Source organism: Botrytis sinoallii (assembly GCF_014898435.1).
Source record: "Botrytis sinoallii strain Bc 23 chromosome Unknown BSIN_018, whole genome shotgun sequence".
NCBI classification, from domain to species: domain Eukaryota; kingdom Fungi; phylum Ascomycota; class Leotiomycetes; order Helotiales; family Sclerotiniaceae; genus Botrytis; species Botrytis sinoallii.
The window spans coordinates 979,555-1,005,624 of record NW_024066045.1 but is presented as its reverse complement, the minus strand read 5'-3'; the positions used below and the strand labels follow the sequence as shown (position 1 = coordinate 1,005,624).

The following is a 26,070-nucleotide window of genomic DNA, read 5'->3' as shown; positions in this document are numbered from 1 at the left end:
CCATCTCCATCTTCAGATGCAACACCATATATATATTCGCCACACAATCCCCTCAAAAACTCCCAGCCATCTCCTTTCCTTTACATCATGAAAACTCAATTCTCTTCGTACCACCCCGATATTAACCAAGTTAGTATCTTGCACTCGGATCTTTTGGTTGGGATAGATGATGGATGATTTTATCAACATAACTTATCAACATAACTTCTTTGTAAGTTTACATTGCTCGAATTGGGGCTGTTCTAAGTAAGTAAGTAGGTAAGTAAGCAATCAAGATTCTCTCCCTCCAACATTCCCCTCCAAGTCAGTATCTCCCCCAAGACGCAATCAGCTACCACCTACCTCCCTTCCGTCTCGCTCAACATCAGGAAGTTCTTCATCGGAACTATTGCAAACCACATCACTTTCCTGCTGCTGCTGCTGCATCACAAAGTCATTTTCTTCTTCTTTTGATATATACTCGAGTACTTATCTCTATTTTTTCATTCCCTCTTTGTCTTATATAGTACATTCTTATAGTATATTCTTATTCCCATTTATCCTCAGTCTCGCGATCACATGGATCCCACCATTATCTCGGGATGCATGTCTCCCCAACAGGAAATACATTGATAATTTGATATTGCTGCTTTGTACTATTTGATTTTTACTAATTACTGCTGGGGGAGGGGGGTTGCTGAATAGGGTTTCGGATGTTTGTGTTTGGATATTTGGATATTTATGTGTATATTGATTGTACTAGTTGTGCTGGTGTCGGTACCGGTGCGGAGGAGTTGGGGTTGAGAATTGAGAATTTGAGGAGAGTGAAGGTGGGATTGGATTGATGATTTTGTTTTTGAGTTTGATAAGGAGCTGGGGTAGGATGGGATGGGATGGGCAGCGAAGTGGAGTGATGCTTTTGTATTGGTTGATTTGATTATAGAGTTGGTGGTTTGTTTGAATATAATGGGTTCATAAGTTAGTGATTGTTGGTGAGACTGCATATGAGGACGATGGGGGAGGATAGGGGAGATTTTGTTGGGGGCGGGATAGATCTATGGTTAGAGGGAAGGTTTTGTAGATTTGGCGGGGGGGGGGGGGGGGAGATGAGTTTAGTTTGGTTTGAAGAAGATTAGGATCGATACGTGAATAAGATAGAGTGATAAAGAGAGTCTGATAGATCCGCATGGATATGGAGAGGGGAACTCTATAGAGAAATAGAGAAATAGAGAAACCATCTAAAATAAAAACAGAGATAGAAACGGAAATGAAATCGCATAAATACAACCAACCAACCTCTCGAAAATTTTCTTCAACCATCAAAAACCCAAAACCTCAAATTCAGAAAGTATTTCTAGGACTACATAGTATCTTACATACATTCTTCATTATTATACAATTGAAAAACCCCAATCAGTATTGTATAGGCGCCTCACCTAGTATATACTTTTATATTAATACATCAACAGTAAGTAGGATATTCAAATTTCAATAACTCAGATATATGGACTTCTTCTCTAAATGCTTGTTTGATATTTGATATTTGATATTTGGTACTTGAATCTCTAAGAAAAGAATGACATTCAAAAGAGTGATAGAGATAAATGATTACAGTATTGAAATTTATTGTAGAATCTTGAGAATGAGCTGATATGAGATATTGCTACACTATAAAGGATGGAGGGATAATGATAGTTTTTGTAAGAATAGATGTATACATGGAGTAGAATTACAGGAAATAGTATATGAAAAGTAGAGAACTTTCATTTTTGAGGAAGGAGGGAATCTAAAATCCTTTGAATGAGTATGATGAATCCAATGAGTAAGAACGAAACAATACAAGAAATATCATCACAATTCACAATCAATTTGCAGAAGAAGACTAGAAGTTTTTTTTTTGACCAGCAAGAGCATCAACATTAAGTTTGTAAAGGAGTGGCTATACTAGATACAATATGGAAATGTAAGAGTAGTATATCTCTTTCTTTTTTTCCAACAACCAAGGACAACCCCAATATGTGACAAATGAAAATTCTCCACCGCTCCATCCCATCCCCGATTTCTAATTCCTGATCCTCAACTCCTGGTATGAATCCCGATCTCAACTACCGTATTCCTAAATGATTCTTGCGAAAAATCTAAGCACGGAACTTGGCACCGATGGATCTCTTGGTGGTGGCTGCGGTAGCATTACCGGCAGCACCAGCGGTTGAAGCACCAGCCATTTGGAAAGCGGCGACACCACCGAAAGGACCAGCGCCCGATGGGTTAGCAAGCTTGACCAAGCAGACATTCTCTTGACCACCGACGGATCCAGTGCAGGACATGCCTGCTGGCATGGAGACGGCGATGGGGTAGTCCTCGTTGACGTTCTTGGCACGCTTGACGATACCCATGTTGACGAGAGATCTCATGACGAGGGAACGTTGCTTGGGTGCGGCGATGTTACCCTTGGTACCTGGTACTTGAGTGGTAACCTTGGCTTGGGTACCTTGAGAGAAGGCACCGGTACCAGTTGGGTCGACGATGGCAGAGTATGGTCCAGCTCCATCGGTGGTGACGATGTGGATAGTTCCACTGAGCTGACCTCCATCGGAAACTTGAGGAAGGGTGGAACCGGAAGCAGCCATGACAGCAGTCATGTCAGCCATGGTGTTGGCACCAGCCTTTGTCTTTCCAAGACCATCGGTAGCGGCGTTCTTGCTGTTGAAGACAGTGGTGTCGACCTCAGTTTGCTTGTTGGTTCCGGCACCAGGGATGACGCCACCCTGGATACCGAGACCAGTGGTGTTTCCTCCCATGTCACCAGTCTGAAATAATGAGTTAGTATGAATAATTGGAAGCGCAGATGATGAGAGGAGAATCATCAGATGAGAAGAGAAGAGATAGAGTACTAACCATGACTGCGATCTTGCCATGGGCGGCAACGAGAGGGATGATAGCGGCGACGGCGATAGTATAACGCATATTTGCTGATTTGGGTTGGTTGGTTGGTTTTTAAAGGTTTATTGAAAATTAAAGATTTTAAGATGTATAAAGCGGGATACTAGTCAATAGTATGCGGCTGGAAATGAAAGATAATTGGAAGATTGAAAGAAACTGAAAAACTGTTGATGCTGAGGAGAGAATTGTAAACGGAGGGATATTCAGTTCCTTTAATAGTTTCTCAACCACAGGCAAATCGACTCCAAAGTACTATGATCAGACCAATTTCCATACTACGGGAGATAGTATCCATGGGAAACTTGCCAAGAGCAGTCCAAAGTTCCATACCGGACTCAATGCGAAGAGAAGGAGGACAATGGGAAGCGATGCGCAGTCTGTGCTCAACCTCCGTTCCTGATGCACAGAGCTTATCCGACATATTGTGGATACAAACAATCAAAGGTTCAACCATCTTGTCAGCACAGTAGCAAAATAGTGGAGTAATTGCCACGACCGGATGATAGATAATTCACACTAGATAAAAAGGTCTAAACTCTTTGCCATTGTAACATTGAAGTCCTAACATCCAGGTAAAATGGACCGCCAGTGGGCCTACGAGACAGATTGCGGAGAAGGTATCCAGGAAGTACGATAATTTTTGACTGATGATTTGAATCTTGAGGAGTATCGAAACACGAAATGTTTTCGCCTCAACAGGTCGCATCGGAGTTTGTATGCTTCTTGGCAGATGTAGTCAAACAGGGTCAGGTTTCTTCATATGCTCTTGTCTGTGCACGTTTCCAAAGCCACACTCAACTGAAGGGGTGAAAACACATATGGCTAAGGCTGATTGCATTTGAGACGTTCAAAACATTATGTTGGTTTGAAATATTGTCACTAGACCAATTCCAATAGAAGCAAAGACTGGAGAAAGGACTGCAAGTTTTGAAGTCATACCTTTACAAGTCTACACGCTTAATGATCAAGACTTGCCAGAATCATCAGTAACCTTATTGCACCCGGCAACTCACAACTCTTAAGAGTCATGTTAGCTACAATGCAGGATTTGAATTTTGTTAGACGAGAAGTCGCTCTGAACTGGACTTTGAATACCGGAGGCGGCCCGTCGTATTGCCCCCTTTCCAGCACAGTAGCTTCCAAAATAGTGCTGATGTCGAATTAAGCTTGTTGAATGCTCCCAATCGACCAATCAGTAATTGCTCTGGCGATCAATGTGGAGTTTCGATGGAGCATGGAGAAAGGCCTGGAATTAATCCATGACTCTGTGAGTTTGTGTGAAAAATAACCATGCTTTGCCGGTCGGTATCTGATAATTGGGACCCTTGAAGCAATCATGTAATTGCATATTGTAGATCTTTTCGATGTTCAAACAACAGACCTCTCACAACTGGTCGAAGCTTTCAAAACCTGAATCTCATCAAGTTGCAAACGCTCAAAAGAAGTTAATTTGTGTTTAAAATTGTGTCAAGGTCCAAGGACTTCGCCGCACTGGTAGGTCGGGAGATCTTATTTGATACTGCATTATTGACCATTGCAACAGTTCTTTGCGGCTCATCCCTCTTGTCTAGCAATTGTTTTGTATTCCCTTTGGTCTGAAATCAATGCAAATAAATTATCGGCAAAACAGAAAGTAGCTATTGACAGTAATAATCACGTGCAGATATGGCTTAGTCGAAGAACCATGCTTGATTTGGTCATAGTCGATGTCCTAGAGGTTCGACTGGTGTTTCAGAACATGAGCTTCGGATGGAAATGGATCAATGCTCGGATAGCATTGCCTTCCTTAAATCATCCAGCCGGGTGCAGTGACCAAAACGTTTTATATTGCTTTGTCCCTTGCGATGAGAGACTGACTGTACCCAGGCACCGAACTTCTGTCTCATTACAAGCTTCACAGATGTGCTATGCTTGAGAAAATCTATGGAGAAATATGATGGCTGGTAAGGAAGGCTTTGAGGCTCGGTTAGATTTGCATTAACAATCCCCCCATCATGGTATCAACTTTGTATTGTGTATCTAGATGGATGGTTGTTGTCATAACCAAAAATGATATCTCTTCAAAGTTCAAACGAAGTTCATAGCAAACCCACCATGTTTCTCCTGAGTTCCAATTCCCAAAACGTTTCAAAGGCAGCACACACAGAACTGATTCAATGGTGCTCATCTGGAGACAGGGCTCGAGTTTGCGCGGTAAGAACTTCCTCACATCCTCTCACCATGTCATATATCGGACAAATCCTTCCAAGGTTTCCACCTGTATAAAGGCTTTCGGCACATATGGGCGTGATATATCAGTCAATACTCCCGGTTGCATGAAATCCTCATCCAATTCAAGTCCACCCTATTCATTCGCGGACACACATTAATGAATCTTCTCCAAAGATCTCAGATATACTACATTCTTCTTTGATCATACCACCAATCCATACCCGGCCACTTTCAACAGTTGGCGCCCCAAATTTTACCACTGTACATCCTCTCACTTTGGCAGCGGACCAGAGAATACCTTCATTCCTTTCTTGTTGAAGTCGTCGAAGTCTCCATGATTCTTCTCTCGATAGAATGATTTCGTTGTCTCTCTCTTTCCTATCATCAGAACGAAAATCTCTAGCACCAATTCTGGGAAGTGCAGCAAACTCAGACAAGAAGAATGCAGATAACTTCTCGACCAAAGGACCTTTCAAGATCAATGTACCAAATATACCATTCCCGCGCATTTTATGCCGTAGTAATTTATCTTGGGCCGTTGCTTCATCTCCTTCTAACAAGACATTATCTCTTAGCAGAAGCCTCTTCTTCATATCCTTTCCTATCGACCAAATTTCGTTTCGCCCACTCCATGCGCGTAAATCCCAATTTTCCCCTCTTGCAGTTCTCCCAGCTGAAACCCAATCTAATAAACAAAGAGATCCCCCTTCTTTGAGATTGAACGTTTGTGATTGTTCGTATACACTTGCCGCGAAAGGTTGAACTGGATCGGGTAATAAACAAACAGAAGCACCATCCTCAATGGTAACTTGTAAATGTTGACGTGTAATAACATCACGTGTTGGTGATTTGAATATCTTGGTATGGCCTTGTGTAACGATACTCAACTTTGCATTTGGGTTGACATCTATCTTGAGATGAACTTGATCCCCACCGACAAGACCTCCACCATATGTCAGAAGAAAGACCAGGACGCTCTTTTGTTCAGCTGAAGGGGAAGGAGATATCAGTTTTAGTGGGTATTGGAAAGTCATTCCTGATAGAGCGGAGATTGAATGAGGTAGTAAGTGAACAACCAAATGCCCCTCGCCTGGAGCAGACGATGAAGGGGGGAAAGGAGAGAGCATATTGAGTATTAAGTAAAGCTTTGGTGAAGGATGAAAAGTACGGTGGAAGGAATATGTTGTTATCGTATCATTTTAGAACTGGTAGAATTGGTAGAACTGGTGAATGGATAGTTTTGGATAATTTGACTTCGTACTCGTAGAAAGCAAAGCATCCTTCAAACTGTACAGAGAGAGACGGGGAGAGTAACTTTATCAATTTATTATTATCTTTTCGATAAACAATTTCTCATAACATTTACCCCATTGAAGTGGAGAGAGAAGATAAGACAAGACAAGACAAGACAAGACAAGACAAGACAAGAAAGGCAAGGCAAGGCAAGGTAAAGAAAGCGGGAGGAGCTGGATACATACATACATGGAGACAGGCTGTAACCGTACCTAGGTACATGCTGAAGAGGCTTGGAAATAAGCGTTGGAAGCCTTAAAAAAAGCTGAGTGGCGCTAAATCCAATCAAAAACGTTCAAACGCGATATTCAGTCAATTCTCGCGATACGTCAACATTAATAAATCACAACTTACAACCAAACGCGCCATTTCACCCCAAATTATTCTTTAAATTTCAGCCAAATGCGCAATTAATGCGCTGATGAATGCTCAACGATTGCCACTCATGGAGATCGAAAATGATGTATCAAGTACACCCGTCGTATCTGGTAGAAGGAAATCAGGACGCGCCGTAAAAGCACCCGATAAATTCGTTCCAGATTTACCATCATCAGCAATTCGATCCACAAACGCCAAAAGGAAGAGATCCGATGAAGAAGGAGAAGATGACGCGTCAGAGGAAGAAGAAGTAGAAGTAGAAGAAGAGGATGAGGACGATGAATTAGAGGAAGAAAGTGCGGGGGAAGAAGAATTAAAAGAAGCTCGAAGGAAAGCCAGAACTTCCAAGAAACCTGCAGCAAAGAAACCAAAAATAAATGGCACAGCTTCACATGCCAGAGCGCCAGCTGTAAGATTGCCAAATCGACCCAAGAAAGCAAAGACAGTTGTCGTAGCAGATGAGGATGCTGAAGGACTTTATGGTATGCGCCATGAGCAATTCTGATCCTATTATTAAATCATACTGACTTCTTTTATAGCTGATGTTTATACGAGTGGGCGACCGTCCGATGAGATTGTTTCCAGCTTCCTGGAAAAATATGCACAAAATGGTCCTGGAGCTGTGGCAGAATTGATAAATTTTGTATTGAAGAGTGCTGGTTGCGACCTTGTTGTCAACGAGGATGATGTTAACGATGCAGATAATGTTAATGGGAAGATTGCAGACCTTCAAGATGAACACCAAGCAGTAAGTTTTGCCACATTCTTTGGATTTAACTATGCTTAATTATGTGATAGCAAAACATATCCGATTATCCATTAATCTCACGAGCGAAGAATAGCCACGCCTTTCGTACCTCTTTCCTCGATTTCTTCGACTCTTTAAACAAAACAATGAACGCCTCTGGAGCACTTTATGATGAGGACGAACCATTAATGGAAAGCATATTCCATTGGATGGCTTCCATGTCGTCTTCGAACCTACGACCTTTCAGACATACTGCGACTGCCGTTGCTTTAACTATTGCCACTTCTACCTGTCAAGTCGCGAAGGAACAAATCGAAATTGCTGCAAGAACATTACGTCAACTCGAAGGAGAAAAGAAAAACAAACGACCCAACAAAGGTAGACTGGCAGACTTTGAGAGGAAGGTTCGGGAAGGAGAAGGCAAGAAGGAGATTTTAGAAGAACGATTGAAGGATATTTTCGATACAATTTGGGTTCATAGATATCGAGATGTTGACCCGAAAATCCGGACAGAATGTATTGAAGCACTAGGTCTTTGGATTCATACCCTACCTGGTTATTGGTTCGATGGGCAATATCTACGATATCTGGGATGGATGCTCACAGATTCGGCTTCAACTATGCGACTCGAAGTGGTTAAACAATTACAAAGAATTTTGAAGAATTCTGGCAATGTTTCAAGAATGGGTACATTCATCGAACGATTTAGACCCCGGATTATTGAAATCGCCACAAGAGATTCGGATGCTGCTGTTCGGTCAAATGCAGTTGATTTGGTTGATATACTTCGAAAGGGAGGAATGCTAGAACCAGATGATATTGATGTCATTGGGAAACTCATTTTCGACTCGGAGCCAAAAGTACGCAAAGCTGTTGTAGCATTTTTCGTTGAGAATGTTAAAGATGTTTTCGATGAAAAAATCGAGCAATTGGGCGGCGAAGATGCTTTGGAGGAGATCTTGACAGTTGACGATGATGATTACGATTCGCCTCGTGCTAGTTGGATTAAACTCAAGTGTCTTGCAGAGGTTCTACAAAATTATGATATTTCTGACGAGGATGAGATGCCAAATCAAATAGATCAAGCGACTATCGAACATTATTTAGACCTTTCCGGTGGGGAGTCAAGATTTACCCTTGCGGCTCAAGCATTATACGAAAAGATGCCGGAGCTCAAAGAATGGGAAGTTTTGGCCGGTTACCTACTTCACGATCATTCTTCTAGTCCCAAAGGCAAGGGAACTAATCGAGCATTGAAGGAATGTTTCAAACCAGAAGAGACCGAGGAGATTATTCTGCTAGAGACATTGAATGCAGTGGTCAAGCTTAATCTAAGCCAACTCAGCGAGCCCGAAAAATCACGAGATAAAAACAAGAAGAGAAATGCTAGAGCCGAATCGGCAGAGATCAAAGAGACAACAGCTCGTCATTTAGCAGATATCATTCCAAGATTACTCAAGAAATTTGGAGCTCACCCAAAAACTGCAACCGCCGTCTTACGCTTGGAACATTCTTTGAACCTTGGTGTCTTTCAAGAACTACGACAAGGTTCCACGGGATATGCTAAATTACTCGATGAGATCACTGCTCAATTCAGTGGTCACGCTGACAAGAATGTTCTTACTGAAGCAAGTGCAGCAATATTACATGCGCGAAGTTATGAAGAGTTTGAAGATGTCACAGAAAGCAAACTTCAGACGTTATGGGAGGATACCACAAATATACTCCAAAATATCAACAAAGCTGGTGAAATATCTGTAAGAGGAGATTTCACAGACTCAATTCTTGTAGAGCTTTCAACCAATCTTTCAAAGGTGGAAAAGCTCGCAAGTATTTCCAATTGTGTTGAAATTCTCGAAGCAGAAGTTGATAGTCAAACCCCATCTCCTATTAGTATCATTTTGGACGTTGTTGCAAGAGGTCAACTTGAGGAATCGAATCCAGATATTGATGCTCAAGAGGATGAAATTGTTATATCGGCTATTCGTTCGGCCATGTTTTATTTCATGTGGAAAGTACATTCGTTGACAAGATCAATCTCGTCAGGTGAAGAAATACCAGACGCTGATATCGATTCTCTCAAAGATTGTCAAGAAACGTTCATTCAAAATCTTGTCGCCGCTTTATCTTCTCGAGGCACTCTTGATCCAGTCCGTTTACTTGCAACTGGTACCCTTCTCGATCTTCACGTTTTATTCGCCACTCTACGACCTCAAGCTACTGTCGTTGGACAGAAAGATCCCCAAAATCAATCCGAGAACCTTCAATCCCTTTTCAAACAAATCTCTCCAGAAGCTCAAACGGAACTAACCTCCATCTTTGACCATGCCGAGAAACACTATGCGAAAAAAGCCAAGAAACGTTTAGAAGAACCAGATGATGACGAAGCTCCGGAAGATGAACCCGAAGACTCAGATGACGAAGATGAGGAAATCACAGAAAATGAACGACACAGTGAAACTCTCAAGGCCGAACAACAACTCTGTGAATTGACTGGAAAACTTATCTTGGCTATCCTCGCCAAAGTTATTGATGCCTCGGGACCTATGAAGGGAAAATTACGTAGACGCATTGAGAGGAATAGAAACAGATTGGGTCACAATTTCAAGGAAGTAGTTGCGTATCTTGATGAACCTAAGGAAAAGGTCAAGAAAAGTCATAAGAGCAAGGCTCAACAAGCAGCAGCGGAGGCAGCTGCACAGGCAAAGAAAGAAGCTCTTAGGTTGGAATTGGAGGAAGAAGATGAAGAAGAGGAAGAAGATGATGATCCCTTTGCGGATGCCGAACCAGAAGAGGGATCGAGGGAAGATCTGAAGAGGAGAGAATTAATCGAGGATGTTAGTGGTGACGAAGAAGAAGTCGACGGCGAAGGAGAAGGAGATGCTGACGAGAATGGTGATGTGGCCGATGAGGATGAGGATGAAGATATGTTGGGTGATTGAGAGATCGATTGGGATGTTTGATTGATTTATGACTCTTTTTTCTTCATTCTCATTCTTCGCCTCGACTTTCATCTCATGTTTCCTCCTTTCTCCCGCTTGCGAATATCTCATTTGCACTTGTGTTGCAGCGGCAAAATTACCCACTTCAGTACATTTGTCTATCTGTCTGTCTGTCCATCTATTTCTTGTATGTATGATAGTCATCTCCGGAAAAAAGTCATTTTGTGCTTTTTGATCTGGATCCAGACAGATTCAATTCAATTTCGATTCGATATATGCTCTGGATAGAGGAGAGCACTGGTGGTATGGATTCTCTTGTTTATGTGTTGAAGCTTATTTTTGTTGGAGGGGGGAGGGAGATGGGTAGTGGTAGATGCAATGTTGAGTATGATGTGATGTGATTGGGGTGCGGAGATGAAATGAGATGAGATGAGATGAGGTTTACTGTACTGTGCTGTGCATAGGTGCATACTAGGTAGATACTTGCAGTTGCATATGTGTATGTGTTTAATGAATAGGAATTCTTTTCGATTTGGACGGGGATTTATGTGATGGATGGATGTTGTGGTGATGGTGATGGTGATGGTGTTGAGTGATTTATTTTTATTTTTATTTTTATTTTTATTTTTATTTTTATTTTTATTTTTATTTTTATTTTTATTTTTATTTTTATTTTTATTTTTATTTTTATTTTTATTTTTATTTTTATTTTTATTTTTATTTTTATTTCTATCGTGATGATTTATTCGTGCAGGTAATGTCGTGTATATGTATATACTATACATAACTCGATAGTAAATAAAAACCCAATAGATAATCTTACCTCCAGCTAGATAGTTAAAATAATTCAGGATGAGATATACAGTATATGTATATGTATATGCGAATCATTCAATCGATTTATTCATTTATTAGATTGATGTATTTATAATCTTATCTATCGAGCCTATCTAGATATATATATAGAAAAAAAGAGAAATAAAAATAAAAAGAAAGAAAGAATATATATTTAATTAATTCATTCAATCTTTTTATTTACTCTATAATAGAATATTTATTTAATAATATAATACTACTCTACTCTACTCATATAACGTATGAAACTTCTCAATAAATTCTTTACAAGAAAACCATGGATACGTAGAGTTATAAAATCCTTACGGATCAAATCAATTCTACTCTATGAATTAAGATGAGAGAGAGAGAGAGAGAGAGAGAGAGAGAGAAAGCCATAAGCCGGATGTATGTATGTATGAAGTTGATTTAGTAAATAGACATACTATCCCTTGCAGTATAAATGATTTGATTACCGAGTTCTGTAAATGCCATTCCATTTCATTCCATCCCATTTCATTTCCCATACGTGATAAATTTAAGCCCTCTCCAATCCATCCGTCATTTGTTAATTTCGCGAGAAAGACAAAACGCCTCCGAGGTATCATATTCTCATGCCAGCCCGCTATCCATTCCCACCAACCGTACTCACTGTACCCATGAAACATATCTGACTCGTTTCTCCAATTCCTCTTCCATCGATACTCCATATCCCATCGGCCTTCTTGATACAGAACGAAGTATCTGTCTAGCCTAGCCTAGCCCAGCCTGATCTAGTTTCTCTCACAAAATCATCACCACAATTCTAGATTTCCACTCATTTTTTTAACCTCTCGAATCCCAGCTTCCCCAAATTACCTCCAGCATATTGCATTAATGGTCTTCCCTGCATAGGGAAAGGCCAAAAGAGAGGATTTTCATCTTCCCCTGCCAAACCAATACCGCGCATCATATCCGCCTCATCAACTTGTGTACAAAATTGATTGAGAGAGTTGGGAGAAGGACGAGCTTGTGCATCGAAAGCATCAGGTTCTATTGGTTCTTGGCTATCATCAGGGACTTCAATATTCCACTTTTTAGCCAGATGACGAAGGATATTGCAGGCGCGAGCAGCAAATCCATGACAGCTAGCCATCTCTCTGAGATCTGCAATTCCTTGAGTGACTTTCTCCACACCGGTCTTTGCATTACCAAGTGTTACGAGGTGAGTAATACTTGAGGCGAGGATAAAGTGAGGTACAAAAGAGGGAGTACGCCTCAGCGTGTAAAGTTGAGCGTAGGAGCTGGTGAGGGCAGAAATTGCATCCGCAGCTTGGTTACAAACGTCACGAGGTGAAACTCCCGATCCGATTAGAGAAAGTTTGATGAAGGGGCGGAACAAAAGTAAGATGGCATAGTGATAGTACATACTAGGAACACCTCATTAGCACTTGACTCATGTTACGCACGGCCTACCCTGAGACTTACTGTGAGAATAATACAGATGGTGTGAAGTTGTGTCCTAAACGTAGAGCGGCAGGAATCGAGTCATACCATCGGAGAAACTTGGTATATAATTTGAGCAACGAATTGCTATTGATATTGGAGCCAGGGGCATAGAAAAGATACAAAGATTGGTGAACTAGTTCAGAAAGCTCACAAAAAGTTGCGTATACACTTCTGATATTCGATGGTTGAGTACAATTACGTTCAAGTGGTGCTCCTAGATGTGTCAGCAAGAACATCCCAAAGTTGGTGTGATTATATGGAATTTACCATCATCTGTATATGGAATCCAAGCAGATGCTTCAATTGTATTTACAATTGCTGGTTTTACATTTAACTTGGTAATATGTGAGAACTGAGGTACTCTCCCAATAGTCAATGACCAGGCTCTATATTGTGTTAGTACTTACTCATCAGAACACTCATGGATAAATCCATGCCTAAATTCAATTGATAGAGAATGGAATCCAAACTTACTGGTCTAAAGAGAAGGCTCCCCAAAACGTGGCTAGTCGTACGGCTTGTGATCCCTCTACTGGTTCACTAGGTAATTGCCCCTCTGCTTCAAGATGAAGACCCATCTCAATTGCCAATCGAAGCGATTGCCCTGAAAGATAAATGCTTGCACTGGAGCGACCTCCACTGGCCTCTCTAATTGCCATCAGACCCAATGCTTGAATTGTTGTCAAAGAATGTTGGTCTTTTTCCAATTTAAGCAAACGAGTAGCTTCGGCGAAAAAATGTCCACCAGCAGTACCACTATCGTGAGGATCAGTTCTTGCATTTACATTAGCAGAGAATCGACATCCTAAAGCCAATATCGAATTCACTAGTAGCTCACTACAATGCTCAGTTTTTCCAGTTTTATAATCATGAAGAAAGTGCTCCTTGCTCAACGAAGCAAATGTGGGATATTCCCAACAAAAATAAAGCGCCATAAGATGGTCTACAAATTCAGAATCCGATGTAACTTTGGTCCATGATGCGGGTGGAACGGTTGGACTATCTTCCCGTAACGAACCAATTCCTTGACCGAGAATCGTTTCTTGACCTTGACCTCTAGCATATAGTACTGTACTATTCGGAGTAGAATGATTGGATGCTTCCTCTGGCCAGGTACCCCCAATTGCCGGATGCTCATGATTCTCAGGCAAATTAGCAGGTTCTGTTTGCCAATTCATCAAATCATCACTAGCTACCATACCGGATGATATGTTGTGAGTATCAGGCCATTGATTCCACACTCCTTGCACTTCCCCATGTTGAAATTCGGCAGTTGGTCCTTGTAAACCACTTTTTCCCCATGATGTGAATGGGGCTGTTATGATTCCTCTAACCGGCCTGAGTGCATTTCCGATTGCTTGATGATCGGTAAAACTTGTATATGTCGTGATATTTCCTCCTTCAGCCGATGAAATCTGCGATGGAGCTTTTAAGTTGTCCGCGATGCTTTTCAATCCTTCCCCTTGTCGAAGTCGATCGATTACTTGCGCGGTTTGATCTTGTGAAGCGATAGCAGCAAGCACACGTTCACTTTGTTGTTGATAAGCCTTTAAGTGTTCGATTTCGGATCTCATATTCTCTTTTGATTGACGTACGGGAACTTCGTAAACACATTCGACGTTCTTTTGAGATGCACATCTTGCGCAAGGAGTTTCGCCATCACACTATAGAATAAAAATGTTAGCATTGACAAAAGACACCATTTGAGAACGAACTTGAGTGAAGGCAGCCAAGCTTGAATTGATAGAGATCAATACTGTAAATAGATACCTTTGCACGCTTCTTTCTACATTCTGTGCAAGCATTTGGTGTCACAATACCAAGACCCCGCCGCCTCTTTGGATTGACTGTGTCCTTGTCCTTGTCCTTGTCTCTGTCGTCCATTCTGAATTTCTGTGCGAAGGCAGTGATATTCTTCGTAATTGATGTTGATCTTGATGTTGACCAGAGCGATCAATCGCATGTTCTGTTGCCAAGGTTGTTGAATTCTAAATGAAGAGTCATGAACATTAACATGACCGTGAAAAGAGTTGAAGTTCCGGAACCCTTGAAAGATGATGAATGTAGGGTTTCATTGAAGGGATCAAGTCGTTACCTAGATAGGGAGGTATATTTATTTATGCTTTTCCCCTATAATCTCCTGATTTTGAGAAAGAAAAAAGGTTACTAGTAACTTAAGTACTGGCGCCAGTATTGTTTATTTTGTTTTGAAGAGAGACTACCCAGTCGGTAACAAGTCTTACATACCGGCACCGCAGAACATTGTCCACCTGCATTGTTAGCTATGGCGGGGGTCAACGCCAAATGACGTCATAGGAGATCACAAAAGACAGAATGAAGAGAAAAAAGTCTGAGCACGTCTGGCTGGGCGAATAAAATAATATATTGAATCTCGAGCATTCCATGTCAAGTGGTAGATAAATAGATAAGATCTTACAATTATAGGAAGAGAGTAGTATCTATTATGGACGAGCACAATGTACAGTGTATCCCGGTGGTAGGTAGTGTTCATAGACTACGAGTACACCGCGTGAGTTTCAGAAGTTGACAAAGTTGACAATGAAGAGTGATACAACCCAGCAATAAAAACGCCAGCAAATGCTACCAAGAACATCACGTGAGATCTGATTATGATTGCGATATTGGCACTGCGAGGTCCCCGTTGACAGCATGTTGCCATGAACAGTTCTCCGTAAGATAAGATTACCTAGGGCACGTGCTGAGGTTACCCATTCCATTCTCGAGCTACCTAAGGTAGTATTTCTCATGCTCTCCTCCCCATGCTTCATCCGCTCCCAGGAATCAACACCAACCCAAACAGTCTTCAAGTATATTACTATTCCCAAATTCAATCATTTAACACCACGGTGACAAAATGAATACCATTGAAAAAGACTTGCTTTCACAACCTCGTCATCTGGGTGATCGATTGACTATTCTAAAACCTCTATCGAGAAGAGGTAGAGGTCCAGGATTATTAATCCTAACACCTGAGAGTTACACTTCACGAACGGATCGAAAAACACTTGATCCAGAGCCAATCCAAAAATGGGCAGAAGAAAGTTTTGTTGTTGTGAATGTTACAATTCCCGAGCATGCAATGAAAGCTGGTGATATTGATTTCCAAGCTTACCTGGAGTCGGGTATAAAAGCTTTAAAGTCTTCACCAGAATGTACTGATTCTAATAAATTGGGACTCATTAGTATGTTTCTATGTTGATTTGGTTTGTGTCCATTACAATGCACAGATCATGTATGTTGTGTAGCTGACAATATGTTTTCTCATTTAGTCTATGCTGAAAACTTGGATGAAAATATACACACTGATTCTGTCTTGAATTTGTTACTCGGAGGAGTATTCTCCGTCGCAATCTTCTTCACTAATGATACCAGAAAACTGACTGAAAAAGTTACGCATAAATCTATACCTCCATTGATGGTTCACAGCTCCTCGGCCTTACAAGGTCCTCAAATGAGATCCGAAGATATCTCTCATGTATATGCCACAACAAAGTCGACAAACTTTATCCTCCCTAGTCATAATCACTATGATCCAGGGAACGCGGGAGTGGCACATACAAGAAGTCTTGGTTTCATCAAGAAACACCTAGGTGGACCTATCTTTGATCTTGAAGCCATTTGGGATGAGCATACACTTTATGAATTTGGTGAACGGAATGTTGGGAAAACAATGGGTACTATGGTTGATCAACCATATGTAAATCATATTCCAACAGTACGTGATCTGGTGGCTGCTTTCTCTTTATACTAATACTCTTTCCCTAGATGACTGGTGGAATTGGAAGAGGACCTCTAACAGATTTCTACACCAATCACTTCGTCTTTAATAATCCGGAAGATACGAAGCTCGAACTTGTTAGCCGGACTGTTGGTGTTGATCGAGTTATTGATGAATTCGTTTTCAGTTTTACACATGATAGAGTGATAGATTGGATGTGAGTCACATTCGAAATGTGTAATGAACTTTCAATTAACATTCTGACAGTCTCCCTGGAGTCCCGCCAACTCACAAATATGCACGAATCCCATTCACTTCTGTGGTGAATGTTCGTGGTGATCGTTTATACCATGAACATATTGCCTGGGACCAAGCCACAGCCCTCCGTCAGCTCGGTCTCTTGCCTGAGTATCTTCCATTCCCATATCCTCTTCCCGACGGCCGATTGCCTGCCAAGGGAAAGCGATTCGAATATCGAGTTCCAACCGCTGGTGTAGAAACTGCTCAAAAATTGATTGATGAGAGTAGTGTTGCGAGTAACGGATTATTTGGATTTGACATTCGAGAAGTGGATGATGTATGAAGAAGATCGTGTTCTAATTTGACCGAGATTATCGATTTCAGAAGCTGATTGGCTTCCGATATGCTGTGCATTGTACAGCAAGGGATGTATACCGCAAGGAATCACGTCTATTGAAGTACGATTTTGTTTGAACATCGACGTCTGACTGGAGGTTGCTTCACTGAAGTTCAAATATATGAGGTATTGTTATTGGACTGTCCTCTTGGTGCGATATTTCCTCAAATTCGCCTTTAAATTGATGATCTACCGATTCGGGTTCTGGGACTTCGTATAAACCCATTTTATTAGTCTTTCTCGTGAGAAGTATTAGCGTCGTACTCTTGTTACATAGTAGACTACGATTTGCAAATGATTTTCCTCTTAGCGACAAGTCATCACTTGCACTAGTGGAGTATGATAGTATCTAGAGTCTCTGTTGGTAGAATGTTGTATCCATTCTTCTCTTGTCGCTGTTCTAAGCATTGATGCTTCAACTTTGTTTTCTTCCACCAACTCCAGCTTGACCTTACAGCGCGCAGTTTACTGCTCTGATACCTTATCTTGTGCGGACCCCATTACTTATTGGTTTCTTCTTCAGTCTTTGTTTGTTTCCTTCAACATTGGAGGAACTACACCGCCGTAGAAAATACGGATAAGATCATTAGCCCCCTTTGCAAATCCAGACGCCGACTTTAGATGTCCACGTTTTGAACGCAGGGCCGCTCGATTCTAGATCACGGCTTGCACTCTCCGAAGAAAATCTGGCACGGCGTCGCATCTACCATGGTTGATAACTTAACTTGTGTCTGTGTCTTCTCTAGACCCTTGTTGAAACGCATAGTCACAACCTCTTTGTTAAAGTACTGGTGCATGTCGTCCATCAGGACCTCCATTGGCGAAAATCTTCCGTAAAAAATTCTCCGGTGGTTTAGCTCTTGATCGGGTACCTACGTATACGGGACGGTTGCTGTTTGGCTTGGTACTTTTGCTTATGGTTAACTAGCCATCTTAAGCTGAGGTAGTATGAATGGGGTACCGAAACTCAATGTTGATGGCGGCTGAATTTTCACCGCGAAGCTTCTGTCTTCGATTAATCGAGCAATGATCAAACAATTCAAGTTTTCTTGATATTTTGGCAACCCACCTCAAACTCAGGATAGTTGAGTTACCCTGAGTTGAGATTGATTTTCGTAATCACTATTGAGTAGTGGTTATGCCCAGTTGTTTGACTTTAAATCACTCTTATTTAACAAAATGATATCAGGTAAGAGTTATTGACATCAAGGGTGATTTACTCTAAATAAACCCACCGAGTTGAATGATGAATCACAAGGAAGTATAGAAGATGCTCTCCAATTTAAACACTCAGCAAGTGGAATTACAAAACTGGGAATCCACTAATGATTGCGGCATTCGGGTACTTGATATTCATAGAGTCAAATCTGCTGATCAAAGTCGGCAGGTTGGATTATGATTCAAGAACTGCTTATTTCCATTCAGCCCTCGCGTCATTTTCAGGTCACTCTATGCACAATTTCATAATCATAAATATGCCTTTCTTTTCCAATATATCATCGTCCTCTCTCTTCCTTTCAACTACATACTGGAAGCTTCAAATCTCAAGACAGCGAACTACAAATCACCACACAGTATCCATTATCAAACTACCCAAACCCACAACTCATAATATCAAATAACAAATCCATCACAAATAAAGCGCAACCAACTCATCCAACACACCCGCATCAAAACTCTTCCACTCTCGCGCCTCTACTCCAACTACCACAAAATACAAACTTACATCGTCATCACATCACATCACATCGTGTCACTATGCACATTCATTCCCTTTTACTCTTCTTCACCACCATGCTCTTGGTAATTGTTTCCACTAATACGGTAAATGCACTTTCAACAGGCGGTTTTCAAGTAGTAGATAGCTGTCAAAAACATGATTCGTGTGCAGATGAACAGGGAACGTCGAGGCGATTTAGTGTGAGATTTAGGCGTTGGGAGGGGAAGGGGGAGGGAAAGGAGAAGGGGGATGGTGTGGAGGAGTGAATAGGAGGGGGTGTAAGAGAGGTGGGAAAGGGATTGGGCATAGGGGAGAGAAAGTGTCTGTTGGGGTGAGAGGAGATTAGGAATTCGGATTGAGGATAGGAGAGAGAATTACTAGTGGTCTGTTTGAAAAGCAAACAGTCTTTTTGAGATATAATATGCCATGTGGTGGAGGGATATGCATATGACTTCGGGGGAGGAGAGAGATTCTATTCAATGAGATTTATATGATATCTGGAATATCTACCAAGTATATGATGTATTGATATGATTCAAATTGAGAATTTTGAGGCTCATCATCTATCTCTTCCTATTCCCTAACTCTTTTTTGAATGCTCACAGGTAGAATACTTATCTGCTCTTTCTTATGATTCTCTTTTCATCTATATCTCTCAACTCAAATAATTATATTACTCATCGTCCCCCCGAATAATTCCTCTCAACTCCCTTTACCCATTCCCGCACAAGCAGAAGCCAGGTAAGCATGCAGAATCTCTCGATGAGTATGTCAGGAAAAAGAAGAATAAATTATAGACTAGATAATTCATCAGCATGAAATATAAACTAAAGCTCCAAATCCCATATTCATAAAATACAACCTATATCCTTCATACAATAATCTCTTCCGAAGAATCACGACGGTTATCCTCCCGCTCTGCAGATATACATGCCTCTTACCCGGTCCCAGTACACAGAGAATCTGTCGAACTGTTTTCCTCTTACTTGTTACTCAATGTGTTCAGGCTAAACGAGAGAATCTATTTATCTATCGGTACATATCACTATTCCATGTGAAAATTAAAATCCTGAGATTCGAAAATAACTAAGTATTCAGCTACCGGTACCTCACACATAGTACTTTTACTACCTAGGTAGGCTCGAGGTAGGTATGTACGTATTTATAAGCTTCCATCGGGGATATCAAAACTCGTACTACGAAGTAATCTAATAGAGGGGCAATGAAATGGTCTGTGCGTCGCGGGGCAAAATCACAACCCAGATCAGAAAAAAAAAGATTATCAAGCATTTTCGAAGTCGGAAGAAAATACCATACCCAAATAAATTCGAAAGGATTTGTGAAAATCATCTGGAGAGAAGTTTAAAGTAGAGATAGGTATTGGGATTTTATTTTTTGACTTTTACTTCTACCTCACATTCTGTTTCTTCTTCTTCTTCTTCTTCTTCTTCTTCTATATTCTTTCTAAATCGAAGACATAAATAAACTCACCATGTCCTCCTCCCACCACCCCCAAGACGATGACCGCATCAACGAAGACGAAAACGAAATGTTCGACCCCGCCGACGCCGCGGAAGAAATCATCGACATAGACGGCGACGCTGCCATGGATTCCGGCGACGAAGATCAAGACGCCGACGCGGACGCCGATCAAGAAATGCAAGAGCAAGAAATCCAACTGCAAAACGATTCTTCCGCCCACATGGACGCCCACGGCGACTCCATCTTCTGCATCGCGCAACACCCTCTACGTCCCGAACTCATCGCCACAGGCGGCTCCGACGGCGACGCGGATAATGCTCCGGGCGTGGGATATATATTCGATGCGACGCCGGCGCCAACCCCAGTGTTGCCGGCGAGTTACCAGAGCAATCCCTCGGAGCGGGTGGAGCGGGGGAGTCAGGAGCCGATCTTCAAGTTGGAGGGACACACGGATTCGATCAACGCGCTGGCGTTTTCGCAGCCGGATGGGAAGTTTTTGGTTTCGGGCGGGCTCGATGGGAAGGTTCAGGTGTATGTGACGAATGGGAGCAAGTGGAAGAAATATACCGAGGCGAGGGAGGTCGAGGAGGTTAACTGGTTGCTGGCGTGTCCGTATGCGAAAGCCCCGAATACGTTTGCGTTTGGCGCGAATGATGGGTCGGTGTGGGTGTATACTGTGGATCCGAGTCAGAAGAAGGCCCCGCTGCAGTTGATGCAGAGTTATTTTGCGCACACGGAGAGTTGTACTGCGGGCGCGTGGTCGGCGGATGGGAAGCTGTTGGCGACGGTTAGTGAGGATGGGTCATTGTATGTGTGGGATGTGTTTGGAGAGGCGGCGGCCGCGGGATTAACAGGAGAAGGTGGACAAACGGTTGTGGGCCTCACGGCGCTGGATCAACGTTTTGCGGTTGAGGGGGGCCTTTTCAGCGTGGGAATTGCGCCATCGGGTTCGTTTGTCGCGGCGGGAGGAGCAGGTGGCTCGATTAAAATCGTGGGATTACCTCGTTTACCTGATGCTTCGGGTGCGGGCGCAAGTCCAGGTCAATCCGGACAGATTCTCGCGGATTTGCAAGCCCAGGGTGATGGAATCGAATCGATTGCATTTGCGCAACCCCCTCTAACACTCATGGCTGCCGCAAGCGTGGATGGAAGCATTGCCCTCTTCGACTCCGCGCATCGATTCGCAGTGCGTCGACATATCAAAGAAGCGCACGAGGAGCACGCAGTAGTGAAAGTCGAATTTGTAAAGAACACACAATCTGGCGGATGGCTATTGACCAGTTGCGGGATGGATGGAGTAGTCCGACGATGGGACGCGAGGGGTGGAACGGGAATGGCAAATTCGGGATTGGTGGGCGAGTGGAAGGGACATAGGGGGGATGGCGTGGGGGTCATGGGTTTTGTGCAGGGGGATGGGAATAGAATTGTTACCGCGGGGGATGATGGGATTAGTTTGGTTTTTGAATCGCCTATTTAGGGGTGGGGAATGTGGGAATGTGGGAATATGAGGTGGATGAATGAATGAATGAATGGCATGGATGGATGGATGGATGGATGGATGGCGGAGGAGTTTTCTCATTGCATGAAGTATAGAATTCGTGCACAATAGACATTTTCATTTTACAAAGTAGCAAGCAAGTAAGCAAAGCAAGTAAGCAAGCAAGCGACTATTTATAAATCTCAATAAAAATTTACATCAAAAACCAGCTTAAAAAAAGTCCATGTCACGATATTTACAGACTAGACTTTATTGTTCATTCAATTCAATCCAATTTAGTTCAATTTAAAAATACACGTAAGATTAACTTTCGATACCTACAAAATCAATATCGAACATCCTACTACTTATTATCTGTAATAACCCCCCCTCTTTCTCAAGATCCCAACCTCATAATAACAACCAAAACTACAACCAAAACTACAACTTCGCACCCTTCACCCTCCTCGCCTCCTTCTCCCTATCCCTCAACAACCTCCTCAAAATCTTCCCACTCGGACTCTTCGGAATAACATCAATAAATTCCACACCACCTTTCAACCACTTATGTCTCGCCTTGTGCGTTTCCACCCACTTACAAATATCTCTCTTGATCAGGGCGTCATTTTCTTCAATACCGACGGATGCGGATTTCACCACGTAGGCTTTGGGGATTTCGCCGGCCGAGGGGTCCGGGATGGGGATGACGGCGCAGTCGGCGATGGAGGGGTGCGAGAGGAGGTGCGATTCGAGTTCGGCGGGGGCGACTTGGAGGCCCTGGGTGGGGGTGTTAGGTGGGGGGTTTAAGAGGGGAGAGGGGAAAGAGGGAGGGGGAGATGGTGGAAAATTTTTTAGGGGAGGGAAGGGTTGGCTTACCTTTACTTTAATAAGTTCCTTAATCCTATCCACGATAAAAACATGTTCATGTCCGGCCGGACTGACACGGATCTCAGCTTCATCACCCGTGCGCATCCATCTACCATTTCCATCTGTATCGGGGATAAACGTTTCGTGATTCGCTTTTTCATTATTGAGATAGCCGAGCACGACGGATTTGGATTGGACGACCAATTCACCCGGTTGGTTCAGCCCCGTGACTTCGATGCCTTCTGGATTGACGAGTTTTGCGCGCACGCCGGAGATGAGGGATCCGCAGGAGCCGAGCCAGAGATCTTTGGCTGATGACATGCAGATGACGGTGGAGGTTTCGGTTAAGCCTGGGAGGGGAGGATGTTAGATTTTGGTGTGTTTTGATGGGGAGGGGAGAGGGGTAGGAGTATATACCATAGCCTTGTTGAATAACCCATTTGGGATAGATTTTTTGAAGCTCTTCTGCGGTTTCTATACCGAGAGGTGCGGCTCCGGTGAAGATACCTCGCACTGAACTCATATCATATTTGGAGCAGATGGATTGATTGTTTACAAGCTGGATAATAATGGGAGGGACCTAATGATCATCAGATTTTGATTTGCAATAAATTTCATATGGAGAATACTTACGAGAAAGAGACCTCGAATTTTATAGGTTTGGATACTGTTTAGGAATAATTTGAGCTCGAATTTGGGAAGCACAATTATTTCATCTCCACGATAAGTTGTTCCTTGAGCCACGACGACTAGACCATAAATATGGCTTAGAGGAAGAAGACCCAAGCCGACTTCTGTATCAGTTTCCCATTGATCTCTATAATCTTTCTCGTACGCTTTGAGTTGTAGGATATTGGACATAACATTTTGGTGGCTGATCATGACTCCTTTCTGATATTTTGTTAGCCATGTTTGGGAGGATTCGCGCTTCCCGGGATTACTTTGAGAATTGTCTCAATTGATGCAGGGAAAATAACTTACGGGTAACCCTGAAGTTCCACTTGAGTAACACAAGTATGCTGTTTGTCGAGCTGCTTGTCCCTTCTCCATTCTCAATGGCTCTAATTTTGGGAGCTTTCCTCCTGCGGAAATCAAATCATCTGCAGTCTTGAATGGTACTTTCTTGCCTCCAGTCAACATCTCTGGCATATCTAAAATATAGATTTTATCATTTTGAATTCCGGCTCCTTTGGCAGCTTGTAAAGCAGTCTCGAGTAAAGGTATACACTATTTTCGAATTAGTTCCGTATTTCGAATTCTCGTGACGCCTGAATTCTTACCGTGAAAAGTGCTTGAGCCCCTGCAGACTTCAATTGAAATTCCAATTCTGGAGCAGAATATTGAGCATTTGCAGGTGAAGCCACTCCCCCCAATTCATGAACTGCATATGCCAATGTCATGAAATCGATCTGAGATTATTATTAGTCCCCCGAATGCGTTTGTATATTTGAACGGATCTTCCTACAGTATTGAGAGAAAATATTCCCATTACTTTGTCCCATTCTGTTCCCGTATTTGGTTGCCATCCTAATTCTTTTGATAAAGCTCTTGCTAAATGTTCGACCCGTTGCACTTGTTCCGAAGCTGTATATGTTTTTCCTGTGACGCCGCATGTGAATGGATTGCGAGATGATTTGAGAGGTCTTCTGCCGTGTTTCTCATTGAGCATGAATTGACTGATTGGTATATCATCCGGATATCTGTTTGCGAGAATTGTTAGCTATACATTCTGAGGTAAACATAGGCGAGGAGGAAGCTTCATAATTGAAGGAATTGAAGTTTACACATACTCAAGGGATCATTGGGAACCCATGCTGGAGGTGTGAAAACCATGATGATGGATTTATTGTTTGATAAGCTCTGAAATCAAGCAAGGATGTTTGCGCCGTTGGTAGATAACCCTCAAGTTTGGCAAAAAGAAATCAAGAAATTTTTGCAGATGAACAAATCAAAGGATGGTATATATGAATTGAAGATATACAAGATGAAACAATAACTGTGTATAAATATTGACTATCTCAAAAAAGACAGAGGGAATCCAAATGAAAGAGTTGAAGTCAATCTATCATAAATGAAGACTAGGTATATGTAGGTACCTAGTAGATACTTGAAGCTGGTGATTCGTTGAAAAGCCACGGTACAACACTGCCACTACGAGCATTGCTAAGAAATGCGGGGTTTGGGGAATACTTCAATATAAGTACAAATACCGGTTACTGTACGGGTAACTGACCGAAAACCGAGGCCCCCCTGAGTGAGAGAGTGAGTGGATATGATCCAGATGATTTTCATTTGAATCTTCCAATCATTCCGAGGTGACACAACTCGAGGGTGTACTCGTACGCACGCAGGTACTGTTCTTGAAACCATCCTTGTACTTGCCATGTAAGATTACATCGTTTGTATCTTCATACCTGACTCTCTCCGACCACATCGGAAATGTGAAGAGCAAAATACGACCAGCTGCTTAACGCCGAAAACTGCTCAGCTCTGCGTTCACGAATGAAATGGAGACCCCAGCTCAAACCCAGGTATTGTGGTCAGTGCAATGATCCACTGTGATCCATTCAACCGCACATTAGCGTCGGCAACTGTTCGATATTAAATCGGCTTGAGTTTAGGAAGAACCTAAATTATACGGAGTACGGAGTATAGCAGCGGAGAATGGAAACCTGGGTGTGACGGGTAAAGCGGTATGAACGTAGTTACAGGAGTACTGACACTAGTCATTTCATCGGATTAATCGGATATGTCGGTTATGAAGAGGAGATAGGGGTTTGAAGGGTGATACTATTACTCGTTAGTAGCATACTGGATACCTGATATTCAAAGTTTTCTGTTTTTCCAGTTCGTATGCTCAAACATCACCTCCACAAAAACAATGAATGAGGTTTTTACTCAGCAAGCCGGCAAATATTTGATGGAGATGGAGGTAGAGATACCTAGTCGTGTGGTAGTCCTGACCAAATGCTGAGGATAATAGAGTTTACGTCTGGGCCATCGAGTGCTAACAAGACGATAAAGGCAGGGCAGGACAGGACAGGTTGTCGTGATCTGCACTTGAAGTTCTACCAAACAGAATATAAATTTAGGATCTTCCTACAAGAATTATGTTTGGTGTTGCAGTTTAGTAATATCAAGAGGATCTTGGTAGGTATACCATTCATTGATTGTTCAAACAGATTGCGATGAATAGTACCTTTCATTTGTAATTTGGAGACTTTACAGAAACATTCAGAAGGCCAAGCAAACTTCTCAGATTATCTTTGTCGTGCTTGTCTATTAATGCCTGAGGAATTGCTTAAGCGTAAGACAGAAATTGGGTATATCTA

At 42.3% G+C, this 26,070-nt stretch overlaps 8 protein-coding genes across 8 annotated transcripts; 3 read left to right on the top strand and 5 right to left on the bottom strand.

Annotated features, from left to right (window-relative positions):
• Positions 1-2,117: 2,117 nt before the first annotated feature.
• On the bottom strand, positions 2,118-2,946 carry EAF02_009191 (uncharacterized protein; the record flags this gene model as incomplete). The annotated part of the gene is made up of 2 exons (XM_038905239.1): positions 2,118-2,789; positions 2,878-2,946. 2 exons carry the CDS (start codon positions 2,944-2,946, stop codon positions 2,118-2,120), a joined length of 741 nt encoding a protein of 246 aa, XP_038755136.1.
• Positions 2,947-3,145: 199 nt separating this feature from the next.
• EAF02_009190 (uncharacterized protein) lies at positions 3,146-3,343 on the bottom strand (the record flags this gene model as incomplete). Its single annotated transcript, XM_038905238.1, has 1 exon — positions 3,146-3,343. One exon carries the CDS (start codon positions 3,341-3,343, stop codon positions 3,146-3,148), a length of 198 nt encoding a protein of 65 aa, XP_038755135.1.
• Positions 3,344-5,270: 1,927 nt separating this feature from the next.
• On the bottom strand, positions 5,271-6,260 carry EAF02_009189 (uncharacterized protein; the record flags this gene model as incomplete). The annotated part of the gene is made up of 1 exon (XM_038905237.1): positions 5,271-6,260. One exon carries the CDS (start codon positions 6,258-6,260, stop codon positions 5,271-5,273), a length of 990 nt encoding a protein of 329 aa, XP_038755134.1.
• A 587-nt stretch (positions 6,261-6,847) lies between these two features.
• On the top strand, positions 6,848-10,494 carry EAF02_009188 (uncharacterized protein; the record flags this gene model as incomplete). The annotated part of the gene is made up of 3 exons (XM_038905236.1): positions 6,848-7,286; positions 7,344-7,552; positions 7,603-10,494. The coding sequence occupies 3 exons, from the start codon at positions 6,848-6,850 to the stop codon at positions 10,492-10,494; spliced, it is 3,540 nt and encodes a 1,179-aa protein (XP_038755133.1).
• A 1,651-nt stretch (positions 10,495-12,145) lies between these two features.
• On the bottom strand, positions 12,146-14,700 carry EAF02_009187 (uncharacterized protein; the record flags this gene model as incomplete). The annotated part of the gene is made up of 5 exons (XM_038905235.1): positions 12,146-12,737; positions 12,796-13,030; positions 13,084-13,202; positions 13,291-14,480; positions 14,587-14,700. The coding sequence occupies 5 exons, from the start codon at positions 14,698-14,700 to the stop codon at positions 12,146-12,148; spliced, it is 2,250 nt and encodes a 749-aa protein (XP_038755132.1).
• Positions 14,701-15,691: 991 nt separating this feature from the next.
• EAF02_009186 (uncharacterized protein) lies at positions 15,692-17,138 on the top strand (the record flags this gene model as incomplete). The annotated part of the gene is made up of 4 exons (XM_038905234.1): positions 15,692-16,019; positions 16,107-16,552; positions 16,603-16,772; positions 16,823-17,138. 4 exons carry the CDS (start codon positions 15,692-15,694, stop codon positions 17,136-17,138), a joined length of 1,260 nt encoding a protein of 419 aa, XP_038755131.1.
• A 3,266-nt stretch (positions 17,139-20,404) lies between these two features.
• On the top strand, positions 20,405-21,871 carry EAF02_009185 (uncharacterized protein; the record flags this gene model as incomplete). Its single annotated transcript, XM_038905233.1, has 1 exon — positions 20,405-21,871. One exon carries the CDS (start codon positions 20,405-20,407, stop codon positions 21,869-21,871), a length of 1,467 nt encoding a protein of 488 aa, XP_038755130.1.
• A 294-nt stretch (positions 21,872-22,165) lies between these two features.
• On the bottom strand, positions 22,166-24,571 carry EAF02_009184 (uncharacterized protein; the record flags this gene model as incomplete). Its single annotated transcript, XM_038905232.1, has 8 exons — positions 22,166-22,648; positions 22,748-23,088; positions 23,156-23,318; positions 23,372-23,629; positions 23,720-23,965; positions 24,019-24,147; positions 24,204-24,438; positions 24,525-24,571. 8 exons carry the CDS (start codon positions 24,569-24,571, stop codon positions 22,313-22,315), a joined length of 1,755 nt encoding a protein of 584 aa, XP_038755129.1. The 3' UTR covers positions 22,166-22,312.
• Positions 24,572-26,070: the final 1,499 nt, after the last annotated feature.